This window comes from Squalius cephalus (genome assembly GCF_949319135.1).
Source record: "Squalius cephalus genome assembly, chromosome: 18".
Lineage (NCBI taxonomy): Eukaryota > Metazoa > Chordata > Actinopteri > Cypriniformes > Leuciscidae > Squalius > Squalius cephalus.
This window is the reverse complement of record NC_137139.1, coordinates 31,902,748-31,928,056: the sequence shown is the minus strand read 5'-3', so window position 1 is coordinate 31,928,056 and position 25,309 is coordinate 31,902,748. Positions and strand designations below refer to the sequence as shown.

General features: G+C 35.9%; 1 protein-coding gene across 2 annotated transcripts; it reads right to left on the bottom strand.

Moving 5' to 3' along the window:
• Window positions 1-1,712: 1,712 nt before the first annotated feature.
• Window positions 1,713-24,924, bottom strand: znf341 (zinc finger protein 341). Of its 2 annotated transcripts, none has more exons than XM_079849716.1 (16): window positions 24,864-24,924; window positions 23,230-23,337; window positions 22,008-22,189; window positions 19,893-20,042; window positions 17,923-18,129; window positions 16,470-16,644; window positions 15,822-15,915; window positions 14,668-14,873; window positions 11,827-12,002; window positions 10,673-10,881; window positions 7,777-7,873; window positions 6,679-6,811; window positions 5,000-5,111; window positions 4,845-4,915; window positions 3,733-3,933; window positions 1,713-2,580 (listed from the first exon to the last, which is right to left on the bottom strand). In XM_079849716.1, the coding sequence occupies exons 1-16, from the start codon at window positions 24,892-24,894 to the stop codon at window positions 2,336-2,338; spliced, it is 2,397 nt and encodes a 798-aa protein (XP_079705842.1). In that variant the 5' UTR covers window positions 24,895-24,924; the 3' UTR covers window positions 1,713-2,335. The 2 variants fall into 2 exon arrangements, with proteins under 2 accessions (XP_079705842.1, XP_079705843.1); XM_079849717.1 differs by having other exon boundaries at window positions 15,822-15,912; window positions 24,864-24,912.
• Between the last annotated feature and the right edge of the window lie 385 nt (window positions 24,925-25,309).

Here is a 25,309-nt window from a genome sequence, read left to right as displayed (position 1 = left end):
TAGAGGTACACGTGTCTGATTGACAGCGAGTATCGAGCGCTCTAGTTCTATAGGGCGACTGCTTTTTAACGCGTCTTTTTAAGTATTCTGGAAGCTCTTTGGCTGTTCAGAAGTGATACTAGTCTAAACCACTGGAGCACAAAAGCCCCTCTTACAGCGTGCAGCTGTGGTTCAGTGCATTGCATCATGGGTAATAATATCAAGGCTCGTATGGATGACTGTCTTTTTGAATTAAAGAAAATCAATCAACATCAAATATTTATTTCAATAGCTATTTTTATCCAAATTACCCTGTTTGAATGAGTATTTAACTAGTGAAATCCCCAGGACAATGGTTTATTAATATTAAGTGACAAGGCTTTCATTTTGGCTTTTATTTCCGACTGATCCATGTAAACCAAACAACTTTGACTCTGTATATGAACTGAATCCTGTACATGTGTGAATACTCTCCTCTCTGTTCTGATAATTCAAATGATTTTAGTATTAAAGTAGAAGCGACTGCTTTCAGGGTTGTTTCAGAGTTTATTTACTAGAGTTGATTTGTATGTATAGTCATATGTGAAAAGATGTTCAGCAGCTGAATAAATAATTCTATGGGAAATGTCTTGTTGTTGGTGTTTGTTTGTTTGTGATTTAGACCTGAACTCTGTTCATAATGCAAGGAGATGAGTTTCAGCAACAAATCCACATGGGTGAGATGCGACTTTCAAGGGGTCATGACATGAGAAATCAAATTTGCCTTGATCTTTTAAAATATATGAGGTCGTTGTACCATTAAAACATCCTGCAAGTTTCAGCGCTTAAAACATCCTCATTATAAACAACGCTTTTATTTTATCAAGCTCCAAAAATTAGCTTTTTATATATATATATATATATATATATATATATATATATATATATATATATATATATATATATATAGCTGTGACATCATATATTTGCATATGACTATCTCCAGCAAGATATTGACCAATAGTAATACAGCATTGCACCATTGGCCCCGCCCACTGATAATCAGTATTTTAACGGTTGATGACAGAAAACGATCGCTCTAACGCATCCATAAACAGCTCATTAGCGTCTCTTCAGAAGGATCCCAGTCAGAAACGAGTGGATGCTTTATTTTTAATCGCCAGAGGATCATATGTTTGTTCGGAGCATTTTTAAATAATCGAGGGAAAATCTTGAAAGTTGAAAATCTTTTAACTTGTTACAGCATATTAAAAACACAACGCTTATGGCATGAAACCTCACAAAACAATCCACAGACAGCCAATGAAAGCCGCCATAACCGTACAGAGATCTATCTTTTTACATTTCATTTATTTTTACTAAATTTAGTAGGCTACATGAACCCCCCCCCCCCCCCCCCCCCCATGAATTTAGTATTATTTATATACTATTATAGTAGTTATTAATTTGTAATTATTATTTAGAATTAACTTTTATTTTTATATTTTCAGTTTTTATTTTAGTTGAAAGTGCTGTTTATGTTTATTTTATAAAAAATTAACTGTAATAAAAGTGCTTAAATTGAGGTTTTTCATGTAATATTTATATTTCATTTTTTCCCCCCAGCTTTATTTCATTACCAAAAAATATTTGTAATAGTTTTAGTTAACAATAACAACAGCATTTTGTCAAGTTTTTGGTCAATATCTCATAAATTGCATGATTTATGGACAGGCAATAAAACAAGACATGATAACTGTACTGCAAACATACACAAATTCAGCTCAATATTTTATTTTAATTCGTTCATCTCAACAAATGCGAGAAAAAATAAATTAGCTAACAATAATGTTTTAATATAAAACATATCACATATTAAAGATCAGCAACAGGGTTTTTGTACCCTTGACAATGATAGAAAACATCATTTATGATGGACTCGTTTCTTTGAGAACACCATCTCAGCAGCCGTTTATGAACACTAATTATCCATATTACACATTTAACATAAGAATTAAATAACTTACGGTGTACACTACAGTCTGCGTGCTCACAGCATCCCAGACATTAATATTTTAACGATTTATAAAAAATTAATTCATAAAAAATCATAAAAGTTGTTCATTTGTGAAAACTATCTTCTAAGTATAATTCACTTTTGTTGATCGCAGAGCTTTTTTTTTTTAAATAATAATCTAATAATCCAAAAAATAATCCGATAATCCAAAATCCAATGAAAAATTCCGATTCCGATGCGAACTTCCAGTTTGGCCTACAAATTAACATCATCCCTGCACCACTCCATTCGTAAACAACATGACGCAAGTGTGTGAATTCTGGGAAATCCAGCTTTGACTCTTCATCATCTAGATCTTCATCAGTCCACCGTCTGGAAGCACATGGGTTCAGAGAGCAGTCTGACGGCTCGCTCTTCTTCCTGCATGTGATCCAGTCTCGTCTCATTATTCCTCTCTTCCTCCTCTTCTTCTCTCGTCTGTTTCTCCTCTCCATCCATTCCCATGATTCCCTCCTGCTGCGTCTCGTTATCATTATCATCATTATCATCGCCCTCCTCTTCGCTTTCTCCGTGTTCGTCAGGCTCCATGGCAGAAGATCCGTCCCCTGAATGTGTCAGAAAAAGTTGTACAGTCAAAACAAAAATTATTCAGACACCAGATATCATTTTTGATATTTTCTACTAGTGTGTGCAGGACACTATAGTTCATTTCTGTAAGTGAGGAGAGCAAAATAAAGTAAACTGTGACACATTATACCCAAAAAATCTACATACAGGGACTACCAGTTACATTTATTAAAAGTTGGGACCAAAAATGATTCAGACACTTTGAGCTGATCATGTTTTGCTGAAGTGTGTTGTCTTTAATTGCTAATGCTCTTTTCACACACAGACTGAACAGAATGAAGCATTGCTGGGTGATTGGTTGAGCTGAACTGGTATTATGTAATTGTGTAGTTAAATTTAACAGCTGACAGATATTCATCATAATTCATCAGTGAGACAGTCTAACAGAAGGACGGACAAAACCAGTCAAATATCAACTGAGTTCATAACTCATAATTTATTACCATTTTCTAAACTATAGCGAATAAACTGATAATGTGAGAAATGTTGAAGGTGTCTGAATACATGTTGGTTTGACTGTATATTTAAAAACTCATACATAAAAATATATTTGTGTGTGAGTGTGTGAATGAGTGTGTTAGTGAGTGTGTGTGTGTTAGTGAGTGAATGAGTGAGTGTGTGTGTTTGTGAGTGAGTTATAGTGTGAGTGTGTGCGAGTGAGTGAGTGTGTGTGTGTGTGTGTGAGTGTGTGAATGAGTGTGTTAGTGAGTGTGTGTTAGTAAGTGAATGAGTGAGTGTGTGTGTTTATGAGTGAGTTATAGTGTGAGTGTGTGTGTGTGTGTGTGTGTGTGTGTGTGTGTGTGTGAATGAGTGTGTTAGTGAGTGTGTGTTAGTGAGTGAATGAGTGAGTGTGTGTGTGTGTGTGTGTGTGTGTGTGTGTGTGTGTGTGTGTGTGTGTGTGTGTGTTTATGAGTGAGTTATAGTGTGAGTGAGTGTGTGTGTGTGTGTGTGTGTGTGTGTGTGTGAATGAGTGTAAGTGAGTGAGTGAGTGAGTCTCTGAGTGTGTGTGTGTGTGTGTGTGTGTGAGAGAGAGTGAGTGAGTGAGTCAGTCTCTGTGTGTGTGAGTGAGTGTGTGTGTGTGTGTGTGTGAGAGCGTGTGTGAGTGAGTGTGTGTGTGTGTGTGTGTGTACCCTCGCTGCTGTTGTCCCGTCCCTGCGCGGCCCCCGCCAGCGGACACTTGTGATCTCTGTAGTATTTCTGGCGTGTGAAGCCCTTGTTACAGGCGGAGCAGCGGAAGCGGTAGTTGTCTGTGTGTGAGCGCTGATGCTCCAGCATATGAGCTCGACGACTGAACGACTTCTGACAGAACTGACACTTATACGGCTTTATACCTGCAGGAGAGACGACACACACATTAGCTGTGTACATTATTATACAGCTCCACATTACACCATGAAAAAACCCTCATATGGCTGTCAAACGATTAAAAATTGTAATCTAATTACATGATGTAGTGATTAATATAATTAATCGCAAATTAATTGCACATCAAATTTGGCTGATAAATTAGTCATTATTGTGTTAAATGACAAAAGCATCAAATAAGCAACATAAAAAAATGATTTAATTCAACATCGAATTTATTACACAAACTTTTAGTCTGTAACGGCCATGAGGGTGAGTAAATGATGACATCATTTTAATTTTTGGGTGAACAAACCCTTTAATGGGTTTTTTATTAATATGGAAATATGAAATATTTATATATAAATATTGAAATATAATATATAAATAAAATTATACTCTAAATACTGTAAGAATCTAAAGCTGCCAGTAGGTGGTGGTAAATGTCTAAACAAAGGAGTCATTGAATCATTCATTTGTTTTGTTTAAACGGCTGATTCGTTCTGGAATTAAGTAAATGGCTCTCGTTATGAATGAGTCATTGAATCATCGATTCACCCGATTGATTCGCTCAAACTGCGCCGCTGTGTGTTGCTCTGGGACACACTTCTGCCCTGGCTTTATAGGCAATATTTTTGGCAAAAGTGAGCAAAAACAGACAATATTGTGTCTAAAATATAACAATATTAATTTCTTATTTATTGAACTGTCGAATGAAATCAATATCACATTTGCACTCGTGTGATACTGCGCTGTTGCTCGTGTGATATTACTTAACTATATAAGAAAAATATGAGACCAAAACTCATACAGGTGCATACATATATATATATATATATATATATATATATATATATATATATATATATATTCAGATTTGAGACTTGCTCATCCTCACCTGAATGAGAGAGAATATGAGCTTTGAGTTTGTCCGGCCTGTTAAACTCTTTGGTGCAGCCCACATGAGTCCTGCAGAGGAAACACAATAGAAATAATGAAACATGTTCACATGCGCCTGATGATCTCTGTGCCGATCTGACAGCTGTCACTCACCTGAAGGGACACTTGTACTTCTTGAAGGGTTCGTGAATCAGCATGTGCCTCTTCACTTTGTCCTTCCTGTTGAACGTGGCCTCGCAGACGGAGCATTTATACGGCTTCTCCCCTGCAGAACGAGAAAACCTCGCTTAACCTCACTGGAATTCACCAGATACTCCAGCAAAGCAGATTCATTCATTTACTTGTTTGTACACATGACCCAGTCTGTTGTGATTGGTCTACTCTGCTCTGATTGGTCAGATGACTCAGTCTGTTGTGATTGGTCTACTCTGCTCTGATTGGTCAGATGACTCAGTCTGTTGTGATTGGTCTACTCTGCTCTGATTGGTCAGATGGCTCAGTCTGTTGTGATTGGTCTACTCTGCTCTGATTGGTCAGATGGCCCAGTCTGTTGAGATTGATCTACTCTGCTCTGATTGGTCAGATGACTCAGTCTGTTGTGATTGGTCTACTCTGCTCTGATTGGTCAGATGACCCAGTCTGCTGTGATTGGTCTACTCTGCTCTGATTGGTCAGATGACCCAGTCTGCTGTGATTGGTCTACTCTGCTCTGATTGGTCAGATGACCCAGTCTGCTGTGATTGGTCTTCTCTGCTCTGATTGGTCAGATGACCCAGTCTGCTGTGATTGGTCTTCTCTGCTCTGATTGGTCAGATGACCCAGTCTGCTGTGATTGGTCTTCTCTGCTCTGATTGGTCAGATGACCCAGTCTGCTGTGATTGGTCTTCTCTGCTCTGATTGGTCAGATGACCCAGTCTGTTGTGATTGGTCTTCTCTGCTCTGATTGGTCAGATGGCCCAGTCTGCTGTGATTGGTCTACTCTGCTCTGATTGGTCAGATGACCCAGTCTGCTGTGATTGGTCTTCTCTGCTCTGATTGGTCAGATGACCCAGTCTGCTGTGATTGGTCTTCTCTGCTCTGATTGGTCAGATGGCCCAGTCTGCTGTGATTGGTCTACTCTGCTCTGATTGGTCAGATGACCCAGTCTGTTGTGATTGGTCTACTCTGATCTGATTGGTCAGATGACTCAGTCTGTTGTGATTGGTCTACTCTGATCTGATTGGTCAGATGACTCAGTCTGTTGTGATTGGTCTACTCTGCTCTGATTGGCCAGACGGCCCAGTCTGTTGTGATTGGTCTACTCTGCTCTGATTGGCCAGATGACCCAGTCTGTTGTGATTGGTCTACTCTGCTCTGATTGGTCAGATGGCCCAGTCTGTTGTGATTGGTCTACTCTGATCTGATTGGCCAGATGACCCAGTCTGTTGTGATTGGTCTACTCTGCTCTGATTGGCCAGATGACCCAGTCTGTTGTGATTGGTCTACTCTGCTCTGATTGGTCAGATGGCCCAGTCTGTTGTGATTGGTCTACTCTGATCTGATTGGTCAGATGACCCAGTCTGTTGTGATTGGTCTACTCTACCTGATTGGCCAGATGGCTCACTCTGATTGGTAGACCGCTTACAGCTTATTGATCTTTGAAATCTGCAGACTTTTTACATTCACAAACAGCATTCTTATTACACACTGCATGAAAGGTCATATCTGAAAAGGCATACTAAGGGCAATTAATCATTTCTCATGCAATTCATATACAAATTATATAACTAGCTATATAACAATAAAACTGCATTAAAGAGTAAAGGACATTTCCACCAAATAAAGCGTCACACCTGAGTGGATCTGTGTGTGTAGTTTGAGGTAGTGCTCGGTTTTGAAGAACTTTTTACAGATCTGACACTTGAATTTGCCGCCGACGCCGTGAGTGGAGAGATGCCTCCGGAAATACCTCTCGCACGGAAACACCTGCGACATACAAACACACTGACATCGATTCTCCAGTCTTCTGTGTGATTCTGTTCACAGACTCCTTCCACTAATCTGGACTAGGCTAAATCTAAAATTAAAACGATTAAAAGTCGTTAACTGAAATAAAGCTAAAATAAAATAAAACAGGTATATTAGATAAAAAACTTCAACTTAAAAAACTAAAAAATTTGAAATGTTGCCTTTCCAACTAACTAAAATACATTAAAGGTGAAGTACTAAAATGACTAAAACTGACATAAAAATAGACATAAAAAAAATAAAAAATGACAAAACAAAACTACAAAAACTTAAACTAAAATTAAAACGAAAACTGAAAATATAAAAATAAAAGCTAATTCAAAATAGTAATAAATACTATACTAAATACTATACTATAATAAATACTATACTAAAAGTATTAAAAATAATTTTTGTTCATTTAAATAAAACTGAAATATAATATGTATATTGAAAAACGTAAACTTAAAAAGTACAAAAAAGTAAAATCAAATGTTAAAAAAGCTAATTCAAAGTATTAATAAATACTATAACAGTGTATGAATAATACTAAAACTATTAAAAATATTTTCTTATTACCTGAAATAAAGCTGAAATAAAATATGAATATTAGATAAAAAAAAAACTTAAAAAAAAACTTAAACTGAAGTATTAAAATTACTAAAACAAACTGAAGTGAAATTAATTAAAAATAAATAGAAATATTAAAAAAATAACAATAAAAAACTTAAACTGAAGTATTCAAATTACTAAAACAAACTGAAATAAAATAAAATAAATTAAAAATAAATAGAAATATTTATATATATATATATATATATATATATATATATATATATATATATATATATATATATATATAAAAGAGCAACGGCACATAACATAATTACAAAAGACTTTAGATAAAATGAAGATGAAAACGGTAACTGGAGTATATAGAGTACCTTCATGCAGTGTGGACAGGGGTAGTTGTGTGTGGCGTTCAGCAGATGCTGTTCCAGAGCTTCTTGAGTGGAGTATTTACTCTGACACTTCATACATCTGAACACAAAAACAACCAGTTCAAACAGATCTGAGTTCAAAACACTTCAACCTAAACTATCATCACTGCTGTCGCCACATTTGCTGAATGAAATTTCCCACTCATTTTTATTAACTAACATTAATGCTGTAAGAACATGTTGGTTAATACATTAAATAATGTTAACAATTGAGACTGTATTGTAAAGTGTTACCAGTTATTTTGATAAGTGCATTAAAGCTGATACATACATTCTTATTTTATAAAAAAAAAAAAAAAAAACATGATGAAAAGTTTTTATTGATATCAAATTGGGAAAAAAAGATTTTCCTCCTCAGTATTTTCATCTTTCATTTTCTCAGGATGTACTTGAGAAGCAAAATTAGATATTAGTCTTGTTTTCTGAAAAATCCAAATGAAGTGAGTTTGTGCTGAAAACTAGAACAAATATCTGTCATTGGGCTCAGGAATATAAACTCGTTTTCTCTTGGAGTTTAGTGGATTTTTCTGACACCATTGGCAGATTTTTGTTTTAAGCAGAAACTCTCTTAACAGACAAAACGATATTAATGTCTGTTATGATTCTCACTTTGTCAGATTATGTGATTTGGTGTGTCATGGACAAGAAACATCCCAGATAGCGAATGACATCTGGCCCAGTTGTGGCCCACATCTCCCACATTCTTCTATGACGAATGAGGGCAATGACTCAACCTTGTGTGAGTGTGGCTGGCAATAGCATACATAACCGGGCCACATCTGGGCCACACACAGCAAGCCACAACTCACACTAAAACCAGCTTGATGTGTGTGGCCTATGTGACCTTTGCCGCTGCCAGAATTGAGCCAAATGTGCCATAGATGGCCCAGATGAGGCCCTAATATTAATATCTGGGAAAGTGTACCTAACTATGGCCGCCAGAAAGCTGTGAACAGAAGAGCTTCTGTGCTCCTATTGGTCAAAGCCATCATGGAGGGATGAACAAAAAAAATTAGCTAAGCATGCTAGTCTTTCTGTCATGATGTTGTGAAGCATTGCAGACGCCTCCACTATGACACACTAGACGACCAAAGACACCCTGCGACAATTCATCATGATCATCACAGTGTGTTTGCTGCCACGACCTACAGCTACTGACTAGCCAATAAAAATGCAACATGAAATTGCGTATTGATCAACGAAATATGGCGCTAAAACTACTTTCCTCAAGCTCCATTTGCAAGATTGGCGTGCCAAGTTGGCCTCTTTTCTCTAGCCATGACCACGTCCATATTCTCCATTCACTTCCTCCTCTTTTTTTCATCGCACATTAAAACCACAATTGCCAAAGTGCGATTCATCTGGCTTTATTTGTTTACCACTAGCACATGCTAATGACGTTTTATTCTTCTATACTAACCTACGATTCAATAGGTGCCATCATCTTACAGTCTACAACATACATATCGTACCCAAGTTTAATTAGATCCATGTCGTACGGTGCGATTTGTAATGATTTTATAGGATTGGCGAAATCGCACAGGCATGAAAATCACCACGACACCCAACGTCAAGCGGATCGTGCCCACATCGGGCTGATATCATGTAGTCTGAACCTGGCAAAAGTTTTTATGTATTTTTTTTAGAAAACAAGACTAGTCGTTTTGCTTCTCAAGTAAATGTATCTTGATTTAAAGTCCCCCTGTGGTGAAAATCCAGCTTTTAATGTTGTTTATGTGTCTATGTGGTGTTTTTAATATGCTTTAAGACAAAGCATGTGTAAGTTCATAAGTCGACACCATTGCTGAGTATTTTCTCCTTAAAACTGCAGTGAACCAAAGACAGTCTCAAAAACACGCTTTGAAATCGCTGGTGTTTCTGACGTCACAAACTACCTTGTAACCAATCAGATCAACATGTGATCGTCAACCAGTGGATCTCTGAGTGAGTGAGTGAGTGAGTGGAGGCGGGGCTCATTTGCATATTCATAAAACAGCGTATACTAAATGAGGCAAGGGTGTCGAGTTACATTCAAGATATTTTAAGACATGAATCATTTTTTTTTCAAGGAAAAATAATATCTCCTCAAATATGTCATTTTGGTGATGAGTTTTAAGGGATAAAATTATCATCAATTACTACAGGGGGACTTTAAGAATGTTTAGATGTTTGTACCGGAAAATGAGACAAAAATACTGAGGAAGAACAGTGGCTACGTTTACATGCACAACTTTTGTTTCAATCGGACCGAATTCATTCCGACTGATGAATCTGAATGTAGTGTTTACATGAATGCTAAACATGTGCGCATTTAGATGTCACAAGCTTCATATCGGGATAGATTTTTGACATGTGCACATGCACGAATATACAGAGTTTCCCGATGTTTGTGCACAATGACCATTCTCCTACATTGGTTCTTTATTTGTTTTAAACAGCAGACTTAATATTTATCCATTTCTGGTCATAATTTGGAGTAAATGAGCAAATGAACCGCTGTGCTGTGCTGCTTATATTTATCACGCAATTAAAAATGCCCAAAACCAGTCGTCTGTGGATGAGAGTCCGAAACAAGGACTGGTGGGACATGTCCTGCTCCACTTTTTAGAGTAGAATGGAGGATTTTTGAATGACAGGACACTCATTTATACGACACTTTATTCAACAGCTCGTGTCATATATCATTACGCTATTTCTACGTCATTTTCGATTAATCGATTAAGGTGTTTACATGAAGGCTTAAAGGATTATTTGGTTGCATGTTAGCGTAGCCAGTGTGTTTTTCCTCAGAAGTGTTCCTGATTCCTGCTGGTGTTGTGTTGCTGTGAGCGTGTCTGACCTGTAGTAGTTGGTCTCCTTGCGCTGGTTCTGTTGCGGACAGAAGCTGTGTGAGTACTGGTGAAGGCCGAGCTCGAAGAGCGACGGGAAGACTTTACTGCACTGGTGACAGCGGTACGTCAGGTGCTCCTGGTGTGTGTGGATGTGCTCCAGGAACTGATCCAGCTTCTGGAAGGTCTGAGAGCAGCTCTTCACCACACAGCGGTACACCTGTGCAACCACAGGTACCCATTGTTAGTTGATGCATTCATTGAGATTAACTAATGGGATCTTATTGTAAAATGTGTAATGTAAAATGTTTTCTGGGTATATATCTTTAGTTGTTTGTTTTTTCCTAAATACAAATTATTCATTTCAAGTATTAACATCAGTAGACATTACAAAATATAAAAAAAAACATTGCATAATTTCTTAAATAAACAATTTTTTTTATGTTTTTGCTCAATAAGGCTGAAATATTATGACAATTTAAAATAACTGTTTTCTATGTGAATATACAGTAAAATATAATTTATTCCTGTGATCAAAGCTGAATTTTCAGCACCATTACTCCAGTCTTCAGTGTCACATGATCCTTCAGAAATCATTATAATATGATGATTTGCTGCTCAAGAAACATTTATGATTATTATCAATGTTGAAAACAGTTGTGCTGCTTCATATTTCAGTGGAAACATTTGTTTTCATGATTCTTTGAAGAATAGAAAGGCCAAAAGAACAGCATTTATTTAAAAAAAAATATTTTGTAACATTATAAATGTCTTTTTGATCAACTTAATGTATCCTTGCTGAATAAAAGTATTAATTTTTTTTGAAAGAAATCTTACTGACCCCAAACTTTTAATGCTAGAGTACAGTATATTTTAAAAGCATCCTTAAAACAAGATAAATTTACCTGAAAAGCAAAACTGTTAGATATGCTAATAACAAGTTTTCAGAGAATACATCTTTAGATGTTTGTTATTCCTCAGTGGATTTCTGCTGAAAGCATACAAAATGCTATAATACGGTTAGAAAACATATTATCTTTTGCTTCTCAAGTTAAATCATCTCATTTTCAATGGAAAACACGTAAGAAAATAATTTTTGCGGTGTAAATTTGGTTGATATTTAATATTTTGACCTGTCTGTAATTGTAAGTGACAGATGTGGTACCTGCTCGTTTTTGTGCTGGGTCATGTGGGACTTCAGCTGGAAGTATGTGCTGAACTTGTCCGAGCAGAATTGGCACTGATACGAGCTGTCGATGAGGATGATCTGCTTGTTCGCGTTCGTCCCGTCGCTCTGCTTCTCCTCCGTCTCCTGGACCTCAGCGTCCGGCTCTTCGATGGCTAAAGACCAGGCCAGACTTTATATCATTTCAGAGCACTGGGTATTGACACAAATTTAACATTTCCGATTCAATCCCGATCGCTATTTAATTTGATTCTGTATCGATTCATTATGATATACAGTCAAACCAAAAGTTATTCAGACACCTTCAACATTTCTCACATTATCAGTTTATTCACTATAGTTTAGAAAATGGTAATAAATTATGAGTTATGAACTCAGTTGATATTTGACTGGTTTTGTCCGTCCTTCTGTTAGACTGTCTCACTGATGAATTATGATGAATATCTGTCAGATGTTAAATTTAACTACACAATTACATAATACCAGTTTAGCTCAAACAATTACCAAGCAATGCTTCATTTTGTTCAGTCTGTGTGTAAAAAGAGCATTAGCAATTAAAGACAACACACTTCAGCAAAACATGATCAGCTCAAAGAGTCTGAATCATTTTTGGTCCCAAATTTGTATAAATGTCACTGGTAGTCACTGTATGAAGAATTATTGGGTATAATATGTCACAGTTTACTTTATTTTGCTCTCCTCACTTACAGAAATGAACTATAGTGTCCTGCACACACTGGTAAAACAATATCAAAAATGATATCTGGTGTCTGAATAATGTTTGGTTTGACTGTATCAGGTACAGTAAAGTGAATTTGGAAGCTAAGCCTTTGTTTCATATCAAAAAAGCACAATGTTTATTGCATTCTATTGGACAGTAGGTGCACTACAGATCATGTTTAGTGAAGTTTTGTTCACACATCAAATGAAAACAAGCAAGGTTCTCTCAAAGTTATAAACAAACTTTAACGTTAGCTCAAAGTTATCTGGGTAGAGTTGTTGCACCAGCCACACACACACACACACACACACACACACACACACACACACACACACACACACACACACACACACACACACACACACACACACTCCAGATCTGATTCTGATGAAGGACCTGCGCCTGGACACACACACTCCAGATCTGATGAAGGACCTGCGCCTGGACGCACTCACACACACACTCCAGATCTGATGATGGACCTGCGCCTGGACGCACTCACACACACACTCCAGATCTGATGATGGACCTGCGCCTGGACGCACTCACACACACACTCCAGATCTGATGATGGACCTGCGCCTGGACGCACTCACACACACTCCAGATCTGATGAAGGACCTGCGCCTGGACGCACTCACACACACTCCAGATCTGATGGACCTGCGCCTGGACGCACTCACACACACTCCAGATCTGATGAAGGACCTGCGCCTGGACGCACTCACACACACTCCAGATCTGATGGACCTGCGCCTGGACACGACGACAACACAGTCCTGAAGTGTCAACTAAAATAAAACATTGTCCAAATGATTCCAGTTCACACTGATACGCGGACACAACTGTTGTTGTGCGGATGAGCGGCCGGAGCGCGCTAACGGTTTTCAGCTAGAACGGTGTCGTGTTAGCGACACACTAAGTGTTAGCGACTTAACACTCTGGGCCCTATCTTGCACCCAGCGCAATTGACTTTGTACACCGACGCATGTTTCATTCCTATTTTGCACCCACGCAAAGCGTGCTTTTCCCTCCACAGAAGCACGTCGCTAAACTAGGGAATGAACTTGCGCTCCCTGGGCGGTTCAGCGCAAAAAAGGAGGTGTGTTCCTGATGCTATTTTGCAGGTTTAGAAAACAGTTGCGCCACTAACCAGGAAAAAATAGTTTAAAGTCAGTGGCGCGTTGCGCATGTTATTCATATGCTATTTTAAGGGCGCATGCTTGGCCATAATCAATGTAGCGTGTGCACAACGCACATACACTTTGATTCTCTCATCTACACAGAAGCAGCAGTTCTCATTTTTGCAAATCATACATTATTACGATAGATAGATAGATAGATAGATAGATAGATAGATAGATAGATAGATAGATAGATAGATAGATAGATAGATAGATAGATAGATAATTTATTATAAAAGCATACATCTAGCTTACACATTTACCCAAATTATCATACGCCTTTTTAACCGAAGTTAATTTGGGTGGGTTTCTCCATCCCCAACGTCCCTGACGAGAGCGTTGCTCTCCTCGGCTGTGAACCGCTCCTGGCGTTCGCCTGGCAAATCCGCCGTTATAATAGGAATCCGCCATAGAACAAGCGCGCCTGCTCTTAAAGGGAATGTGAGATGTCGCTCTGATTGGTTTATTTCACGTTACGCCCAAACCACACCTATGAATAATGAAGCTCTTCAGACCAACCCATTTTAGATTTGCGCCGGGCGCAAGAGTCATTTATCCCGCCGGGAAAATAGCAACAGCGCCAAGACCCGCCCACAAAGTTACTTGCGCTTTGCGCTTTGACACTTGCGTTTCAGATCGTTAAAATAGGGCCCTCTAAGTTAATAACTAATAATCTTTACGACGGAAGTGAATCAATCAAAACTAACTTTATCTGGACAATAACTTTATTCTAGAGCTGCTGTAAAGCCAAACAATCTCTGTTACTGTAATCTCCTATTATCACTGTAAAGCTGCTTTGAAACAGTCCATATTGTTAAAAGCACTATATAAATGAAGGTGACTTGACTTTAAATTGGAACATTAAGTCCACACTAGAGGCTTAGTAACTCTATGGACTGACTGGTCTCCTCTCACCTTGCTCCTGCTCCTCTTCCTCCGCCGGCTGTGAGTTTTGGTGGTTGTTGAGAGGAAGCACACGGACAGTGATGGGCATCCTAGAGGCGGTGCTGTGAACCCCAGCCGGCCAAACCTTGTGCGTCTGCATGTGTTTCTTCACGTTAGACTTCTGAGCAAAGGCTCGGCCGCACACGATACACTGAAACGGCTTCTCACCCGTGTGACTGCAGAGAGGACGAGGACAGCGTCACTAAGGCTCTGTTTATGCTCTGTTCACGGGGGTTTTAGCATCAAAACATTGGAATTTCATGATATTAAAGGGGTAGTTCACCCAAAAATGAATATCCTGTCAGTAATTACTCAGCCTCATGTTGTTCCAACCCCGTAAGACTTTCGTTCATCTTCAGAACACAAATTAAGATATTTTAGATGAAATCTGAGCTGTCTCACTCCTCCATTGGCTTCTATGTAATTGCATCTCCCGGTCCAGAAAAGTTAGTAAAGACTTTGTTTAAAATAGTCCAAGTGACTACAGTGGCTCCACCTTAAGTTTATCAAGCGACGAGAATACTTTTTGTGCGCAAAAACCAAACAGAAATAATGACTTTATTCCACTCTTCATTTTCTTCTGTGTGGATCTGAGTGAGTTGACGTAGTGTAACAGCGCAGCGCTTCTGGGTTGTACGTCAGAACGTAGGCTCACTATTGGCCAGCATCACACGCATCACACACATGACCAGCGTCGGCCAATAGTGAGCCTGCGTTCTGACGTACAACCCAGAAGCGCTGCGCTGTTACACTACGTCAACTCACTCAGAGAAACACAGAAGAAAATGAAGAGTTGAATAAAGTTGTTATTTTTGCGCACAAAAAGTATTCTCGTCGTTTGATAAACTTAAGGTGGAGCCACTGTAGTCACTTGGACTATTTTAACATTGTCTTTACTAACTTTTCTGGACCGGGAGATGCAATTACCTTGCAGCCTATGGAGGAGTGAGACAGCTCTCAGATTTCATCTAAAATATCTTCATTTGTGTTCTGAAGATGAACGAAAGTCTTACGGGGTTGAACAACATGAGAGTGAGTAATTACTGACAGAATTCTCATTTTTGGGTGAACTAACCCTTTAATAACATGATTTTTAGACCCCTGGTATAAATCGTCTCACTTACCTTCTTATGTGCTGCTGGAGGTCGAAGTTCTTGGTAAACACTTTATCACAGTAATTGCACTTGAGCTTCTGGGCTTTTCCTTTGGTTTGTCCTGCTGGAACAGAATAAGGTTGTTTTTACTTTAGATAAAGCAGTCATGTCACAAATTTCCTTCAATGGATGTTCCTGCGATTGTAAGTTGCTTAGCGTACAAACGTTTGGGGTTGGTGAGTATTATTTATGTATATTAATTATGTATTATTTATTTATTATTTATAGTATTATTTATGCACTTCTGCTCACCAAGGCTGCATTTATTTGACCAAAAATACAGTAATTCTTTAAAAAATATTATTAGAATGTAAAATAGCTGCTTTCTATGAGCATATATGTTAAACTGTAATTTATTCCTGTGATCAAAGCTGAATTTTCAGCATCATTACTCCAGTCATTCAGAAATCGTTCTAATATGACTAATTCTGATTAATATTACTATTTATTTGAAATAGAAATCTTTACTAACTTAATAAATGTCTTTGCTGTCACTTTTGATCAATTTAATGCATTCTTGCTGAATTAAAAAGCAAACTTTGAACAGTAGTACTTGGTTATTGAAATACATATTGTATATTTCAGCAGGTTTGCTGGTGTAGATGATGTGTAAACTACCATCCTGTGTTTTCTTGGAGGTTCTGGCTCTCTTAGGGATGATAACCTTGTCGTATTCGCCCAGCTCGGAGAGGTTTGTGCTGATGGTGCAGCTCTTGTTTTTGGCGGTGTGTTTTCCTGGACTGTACACCGGAGCGGCGCTGAACACCTGGCCCTCCACACACTGACTGGGGATCTGTCACAGCAGGTCATTAAACGCTCAACAATCACACTAACCTGCATCAGTGTGTATATATATGCATATATATATGCATATTTGTTTTTATTTATTAACCAGACAATGCCTTGATTTATTAATAATAATTCATCTTAATTTATATGCAACACCTATTTAAAGCTCTTCACAAATACCTTTAGAGAGAATATAAATATTAGTGCTGTCAAATCAATTAATCACATCTAAAAAATGTGTATATGTATGTATGTATATATATGTGTGTGTGTGTGTGTGTGTGTGTATACTGTGTGTGAGTGTGTGTGTATGTATATATATATATATACATATTTACAAACTTTTGTTAGATGTGATTAATGGCGATTAATCGATTTGACAGCACTAATTGCAACAAATTTACTTACAAAGGCATAATTATATTTTCAACCAGTGTTGTTTTGTTAAGTAAAACAAAAATTATTAAAATAAATTATAATTTTAATTGAAATAAAGCTAATAATAATAACATAAAATAAAAATATAGATGAAAAACTTAAATTAAAAATGTTGCAAGTAATGTTACTGTGCTACAATTACAAAACTAAAATGAAATAAATTAAAGGTAAATAGAATTAAAAACAAACACTATTAGCAGTGCTGTTATTGTTAACTAACACTTAAAACTTTTAAAAATAGTTTTCATTAATTAAATAGAGCTGAAAAAAGTCAGTATTAGATGAAAAACCTCAAATTAAAAAACATGAGAACATGATGTTAAATGTTTTCTATGCAAATAAATGAAATAAAAAAGTGTAAGTTGAAGTACTAAAATTACTAAAACTGAAATTAAATTAAAGCTAAAATAATACTAAAACACAAACTTATACAAATAACAGAAGCACATATAATTACTAAACCTTAATCTAAAATTAAAATGGAAACGGGAAATATAAAAATAAAATCAGATTCAAAATAATTAAGTAATACCATAATATTATATAAATAATACTAAAACAACACTTCCTACATAACAAAATTACTAAACCTTAAGCTAAAATGAAAAAACTGAAAATAAAGAAGCTAAAAGCTAACTCAAAATATTAATAAATACTATAATAGTGTATAAATAATACTAAAAATAACACTGTTTACATTAATAATCTAGGTAATAATAATATTCAGAACACGAAACAGGGTAAATTATATTAGTTTAGATTTTACAATCTCTGTCAAAAAAGCTATATCTCGCTATTTTAATCCTGGTGAAATTATCTTTAGATTAGTGAGCGTGTGCTGTACCTGGATGGACTGAAAGGACTGAAGCCCCAGTGCGGGCCCCTCCGCAGTACCGGCTCCGGCCATAGAGGGCAGTGTGCTGTACACCTGCACCACTGAGTTACTGTGGCTGGAGGACACCTGTGAGGAGAGGGGCGTGGCCTGTGTGGGGGGGAGGGGCTGATGATGGTGCTGGAGGTACGAGGATCCCGCGTGCATGCTGAGATTGCTCTGAAAAACACCAGGTCAAAGGTCACCATTTCATTTATCCAGTCGAGTGTGCAACAGTCGGGTTCTGGTGTGGTGAAGTGTCGAGTCCCGGCAAACTTAATGTAATCAATCAAACTTTAATCCATGTAATAATCTTTTTTTTTTATCCTGATTATTTATATAGTTAAAGTGAAAGAAATTGCATTTTTAGGTATGTTTTGCGACATTGTTAATTGTTATTAAGCAATAAGGCATAATATAATTTTTTTTTAAATTACAACCATGTCATGTCAAAATTAATTATTTTCATTGTTATCGAAGTTTTTTAGCGAAAAATATCGTAGATGGTGAAAATAAAACGTTATCTCTAATAATTTCGGAAAGCTGTATGCTATGCTACTATCCTAGCTAACTAAAAAAACACTAAGAACGAGAAATGTTTAATTTCACAATCTATAACTTCGGTATATGAAACATATAAGTTATTAATGGTCGTTATAACATAGTTAAAACGACTTATATAATAAAGAGATATCTGATTTATAATCAGGCACTAAAGCGATTACCCATAAATTGTGCTCTGAACCAATCGGATTGCTTGGGTCCTATTAGCTGGGGCTCATCTCTTCACCACACCGGAAGCAAAAACTCTATTGATAACCTCTTATAACTTATAAAGCTTTACAGACAGACCTGTTGTGAATTACGAGGTTGGTAATTGATGGTTTATGCTTTGTTGAAGCCATCAGTTTGCATTATTTCAACTTAATTTTAAAAATAATCATGTTTAACAGCAGAATTAATGGTGAAAAGCTATATTACTCGTGATCCTTTACAGAAAATTCAACCAATCAGGGAGTCACGGTGAGCAAATTGTTCCAAAAGAGCTCTTTAGCTCCGCCCACTCCCATGAAGCACAGCAAAAGTCACAATCGACTCACTACGCTCTCAAAATACTTAAATATTTGTGTGTTTATATATATATATTAGTGCTGTCAAACCGATTCATCTCGATTAATCGCATCTAACATAAAAGTTTGGAAATACATATATATGTGTGTGAGTATGCAATAGATATATATATATATATATATATATATATATATATATATATATATATATATATATATATATATATTGCAATAAACTTAAAATAGTTTCTAAAGATTCAATCAACAACTACAAATAAAGTTTTATATTTCACCATCATTTTTATCTGATTATATCAACGCTTCATGATAGTAGTTCTTTTTCTCATTAAAGTCGTTAAGTTCACAATTTCGTCTGATTTTCGAACACTTTTTTCCCCCTCAAATCAAAGTTTGTAATGTTATGATTCTCCTCATTGCTTCATGGCTTATTACGCTTTAACAAACACTTTTTAAAAATCCTTATGGGAGAAATGAACGGGAAAAACACCTCCGGAACTAATGCTGTTGAAAAATGGGCAGGACTAATGCACTATTCTCAGTCATTATGAAATCATTTATATGTGTTGTGCACATCTTTCTTTTTTAAATTCATGTTCCTTGTAATCTTGAATCAGGATAACTTCCCCTTCCTCCTTCACAGCATCTCTTCTCTGATAATGAGGGCGGAGCAACCTGTCACTCACATCAGATCCACCAATAGCAAACCACAACCATCCAATCAAATCCACAAGCCCCGCCCTACATTTGTTCTGTTTTGAGAAGCTGTTTCACTCGCATATACGTCACAATAGAGAAGAAAAGAAGATCACAACTTTTGTTTCATGCCGAGTTGAACCCTCACCCAGTGTTTACCTGTACGGATCCCTGCATGGCTGCCATTGGCTGATCCAGAGAGCTGAACGCTGATATGGCCGACATCAGGACCTCGTCACTGACCAACACGTTTCCCTGGACCAGTGTGTGTGTGAGCGGAGACTGTGGCACAGTGATGTACGTCGACACCTTGAGGAATATACAAACCCAATCAATATTAGTACTCAAGTGTAGTGTCTAATAGTGTCTAATAGTGTCTCATAGTGTCTAATAGTGGTTCATAGTGTCTAATAGTGGTTCATAGTGTCTTATAGTGGTTCATAGTGTCTTATAGTGGTTCATAGTGTCTTATAGTGGTCCATAGTGTTCATAGTGTCTAATAGTGTCTCATAGTGTCTAATAGTGGTTCATAGTGTCTAATAGTGGTTCATAGTGTCTTATAGTGGTTCATAGTGTCTTATAGTGGTCCATAGTGTTTAATAGTGGTTCATAGTAACTCATAATGTTTAATAGTGTCTAATAGTGGTTCATAATGTCTGATAGTGTGTCATAGTGGTTCATAGTGTCCCATAGTGGTTCATAGTGTCTCATAGTGTCTAATAGTGGTTCATAGTGTCTAATAGTGGTTCATAGTGTCTTATAGTGGTCCATAGTGTTCATAGTGTCTAATAGTGTCTAATAGTGTCTCATAGTGTCTAATAGTGGTTCATAGTGTCTAATAGTGGTTCATGGTGTCTTATAGTGGTTCATAGTGTCTTATAGTGGTCCATAGTGTTCATAGTGTCTAATAGTGGTTCATAGTGTCTCATAATGTTTAATAGTGTCTAATAGTGGTTCATAATGTCTGATAGTGTGTCATAGTGGTTCATAGTGTCCTATAGTGGTTCATAATGACAATATGTTCTGTGAGCGGAGACTGCGGCACAGTGATGTACGTCGACACCTTGAGGAATATACAAACCCAAATATACAAATACAAATATCTAATAGTGGTTCATAGTGACAATATGTTCTATGTTCATAGTGTCTCATAGTGGTTCATAGTGTCTGATAGTGGTTTATAGTGTCTATTAGTGGTTCATAGTGTCTAATAGTGTCATAGTGTCTAATAGTGGTTCATAGTGTCTAATAGTGGTTCATAGTGTCTAATAGTGGTTCATAGTGTCTCATAGTGTCGAATAGTGCCTGGTAGTGTCTGATAGTGGTTCATAGTGTCTAATAGTGGTTCATAGTGTCCCATAGTGGTTCACAGTGTCTAATAGTGGTTCATAGTGTCCCATAGTGGTTCACAGTGTCTAATAGTGGTTCATAGTGTCTCATAGTTGTTCATAGTGACAATATGTTCTATGTTCATAGTGTCCCATAGTGGTTCATAGTGTCTCATAGTGGTTCATAGTGTCTCATAGTGGTTCATAGTGACAATATGTTCTATGTTCATAGTGTCCCATAGTGGTTCATAGTGTCTCATAGTGGTTCATAGTGACAATATGTTCTATGTTCATAGTGTCCCATAGTGGTTCATAGTGTCTCATAGTGGTTCATAGTGTCTAATAGTGGTTCATAGTGTCTCATAGTGGTTCATAGTGTCTCATAGTTGTTCATAGTGACAATATGTTCTATGTTCATAGTGTCCCATAGTGGTTCATAGTGTCTCATAGTGGTTCATAGTGTCTCATAGTGGTTCATAGTGACAATATGTTCTATGTTCATAGTGTCCCATAGTGGTTCATAGTGTCTCATAGTGGTTCATAGTGACAATATGTTCTATGTTCATAGTGTCCCATAGTGGTTCATAGTGTCTCATAGTGGTTCATAGTGTCTAATAGTGGTTCATAGTGACAATATGTTCTATGTTCATAGTGTCCCATAGTGGTTCATAGTGTCTCATAGTGGTCATAGTGTCCCATAGTGGTTCATAGTGTCTCATAGTGGTTCATAGTGTCTCATAGTGGTTCATACTAGTGTCTGATAGTGGTTTATAGTGTCTATTAGTGGTTCATAGTGTCTAATAGTGTCATAGTGTCTAATAGTGGTTCATGGTGTCTAATAGTGGTTCAAGTGGTTCATAGTGTCTAATAGTGGTTCATAGTGTCTAATAGTGGTTCATAGTGTCTCATAGTGTCTCGTAGTGGTTCTTCAGCAGGTGAGCTGTACCTGTCTGTTAGTGGGTCCAGTGCTGATGGACGGGACGGAGGTGTAGGCGCTGTTGGAGGCCAGAGAGACGGTGGCCAGAGACGGTGTGTTGGACTGACACTGTTCACGCTTGTGTGTCATGAACGCCGGTAAAGAGTTGAACTGCTTCTTACATTTCCCACACAGAAAGACATCATCATCGTCTGCAGGTGTCATGTGACATACAAGAATAATCAATACAAGTTTTGAGAAAAAAGAACGGACTGAAAAAGCATTCAGAAATGCATAATTACTATGTATATACAACAAATTAGTGTTGTTATTGTTAACTAAAACTAAAATAGTATTAATTGATTTAGGTATTTGAAATAAAGTTGAAATTAAATAAATATTAGACAACTAACTGAAATAAATAAGTTGAAGTGCAAAAATTACAACTAAATAAAAAGGCAAATGAAAATGACAAAAGCAAATTATTACTAAAACTTTTTTTTTAAATATATTTAAAAATCATTATATATGTATTTACAAATTTTATCATTAGTTGTTATCATTAACTAAAACTATTATTAATCCTTTTAGGTAGTTAAAATAAATCTGAAATAAAATATATTTAAATATTAGATGAAAAACAAATGTTAACGTAAATAAATAAGTTTAAGTACTAAAATTACTAAGACTAAAACTGAAATAAAAATAAAGCTAAATAGAAATGTAAAAAAAATTAAATGCAAAAACGCATGACAAAATGATTAAAACAAATTAAAATTACAATTAAAACTGAAAATATAAAAAATATTTTAAACAATACTAAGAAATATTTAATACTACTAAATATTTAAATCAATACTATGTATATAAAAATCATTGTTATCATTAAAACCTATTGTTTTAGGTAAATGAAATATGAAGCTGCAATAAAATATAAATATTAGATAACTTAAAAAACCCTGAAAACTAACTGAAATAAAATAAGTTAAAATTGAAATAATAAAACGACTAAAATTGAAATAAAAATATATTTAAACCTTAAAAGAACTAAGAAAAATGACAAAAATAAATAACTTTAATAACTTAATTACTAAGACTTAAACTAAAATTTAAATATATCAAAATAAAAGCTAATTCAAAATATTAATAAATACTATAATAGTATATTAATAACACTGATACAATTGCACACTTTGCCTTTAACAGACAGGTTACATATACTACATTATAATAATGCATGAATAAGTCTCACCCATTGGCTGGATGGTCGTTCCTGAGACGTTTTGTGAGCCCGGATCCAAAACACCACCTTGACTGTCCAACAGTGACTGGACATTGAGGACCGTCTGATTGTCCATGCCTTAAACAGGACAAATATGACTTAACCAATAAATCAATCCATCAATTATTCAACAAACCAACCACTTAATACCTGACAATTTGGCCAGTTGAAAATCCATTACAGGACTGTTACTTGAGTTAATCATTATTGCATGACACTCTGCAATACTTGATTCTAATTGGTCAAATGCAGCATTATGCAAATATATTTGTAAAATGACACTAAACTGTTTCTCAAGCACTTGTTTCCTAACTGTGCTAGTTAGTTGTCTTTTAAGTCCCGTTCTTTGCATATATTATGATTATTGAAACTAAAATCAATATTTCACACTAATTTATTTTTTATATATTTATTATTTATTTTTTAATTAATTTTATATACAATATATAGTGCTGTCAAATCGATTGATCGCGATTAATCTCATCTAACATAAGTTTGTATATATACAGTATGTGTGTGTGTATAATATATAGTATATGCATGTATGTATGTATGTGTATATATATATATATATACATACACACATACAGTATATACTGTATACACATTATATATTTACAAACTTTTATGTAAGGTGCGATTAATCAATTTGACAGCACTATATATATATATATATATATACACAGTATATACACAGTATATACACCGTGTTGGTGTAATGCATTAATTAATAATTTATTACTGTAATTTAATTACTTTCCCATTGAAAAAGTAAAGGGATTACTCTTATTTTTCTGTTATTTAATTACAGTTACTTCTGATGTAATTACATTAAATACTGTATAGACTAGAAAATTTTTATATAAATTCTCCCTATACATTCTCCCTTTAAACACTTTGATCAGTTTAAGAGTAATATATGCAATGTTATATTATTTATTTGAAAGAATTAAAAGAGCAGTTTCATGTCCATCCTTTATATATATATATATATATACAGTATGTATATATATATATATATATATATATATATATATATATATATATATATATATATATATATATATACCGATCATTTCAAAGATTACCATAGAATCAAATGCCCATTTCCTTCTATCTAGCACCAAGTCTACTATCAGTTTAGGAAAAGAGAACATCTATAACATAAAAACAATCAATTGTGGACACAAACATAACTACTTATACCAAATATGAATAAACATAACTACTTAAACATGAGAGTGTTCGTGTGTTTGTCATGGCTTTTCCAGTGAGGTGTCTCTCTCCCTCCGCCATGATCGCACGAGGCTGTTATTCCGATCGCTCTTCCTCCCTCCTCTACATCAATCTCTCCTCAGACACATTACACTCAATACATCAAATCCACCGCAACCCTGTGCTGTTATTATTATTTATATATATTTTTTAAAAATACTCTTTTACTATTCAAGCACAATGACATTTACATGAAGCGAAACAACTGTGTAAAATGTGTTTCTTTGGCCTGTTCGTGTCGCGCGCGCATGCATTCTCACTGCAAACATAAAATAATACATTATAGCTTGTGCATATGCAGGATAATTTTAAATAAAGTGCATTAATACCTTCCAGAACCTCAAATATTGCCTGCGCCATCTTGTAGCTCCTCTGTGTATAACGCCAGCAGTGGGCGGGGTTTATTAATATTACAATGTTACAATCATTCACACTGAACCGAAAGTTTACATGTTTTATTTAGATAGATAGATTTTTTTTTTTTTTTTTGACAGTGGCCCTGTTACATGTAGTTATTATAGTAATATCAGTAAATTGTGTATAGTTAGCCTACATGCAACTAACCCTAACCCTAAACCAAACCTTAACCCTAACAACCCTTATTATAGTGAAAGTATATAGTTAATTACTATTAGTACTTAATTGTATAACACTGTAACAAGGACACGTTAAAATAAAGTGTTACTAAGATGTCAATATATTTTATACATAAAGGAATTTCGCATTTGCGGTGAATTAAAGCTTTAATAATCTTTAAATAAATATTTTTAATAAA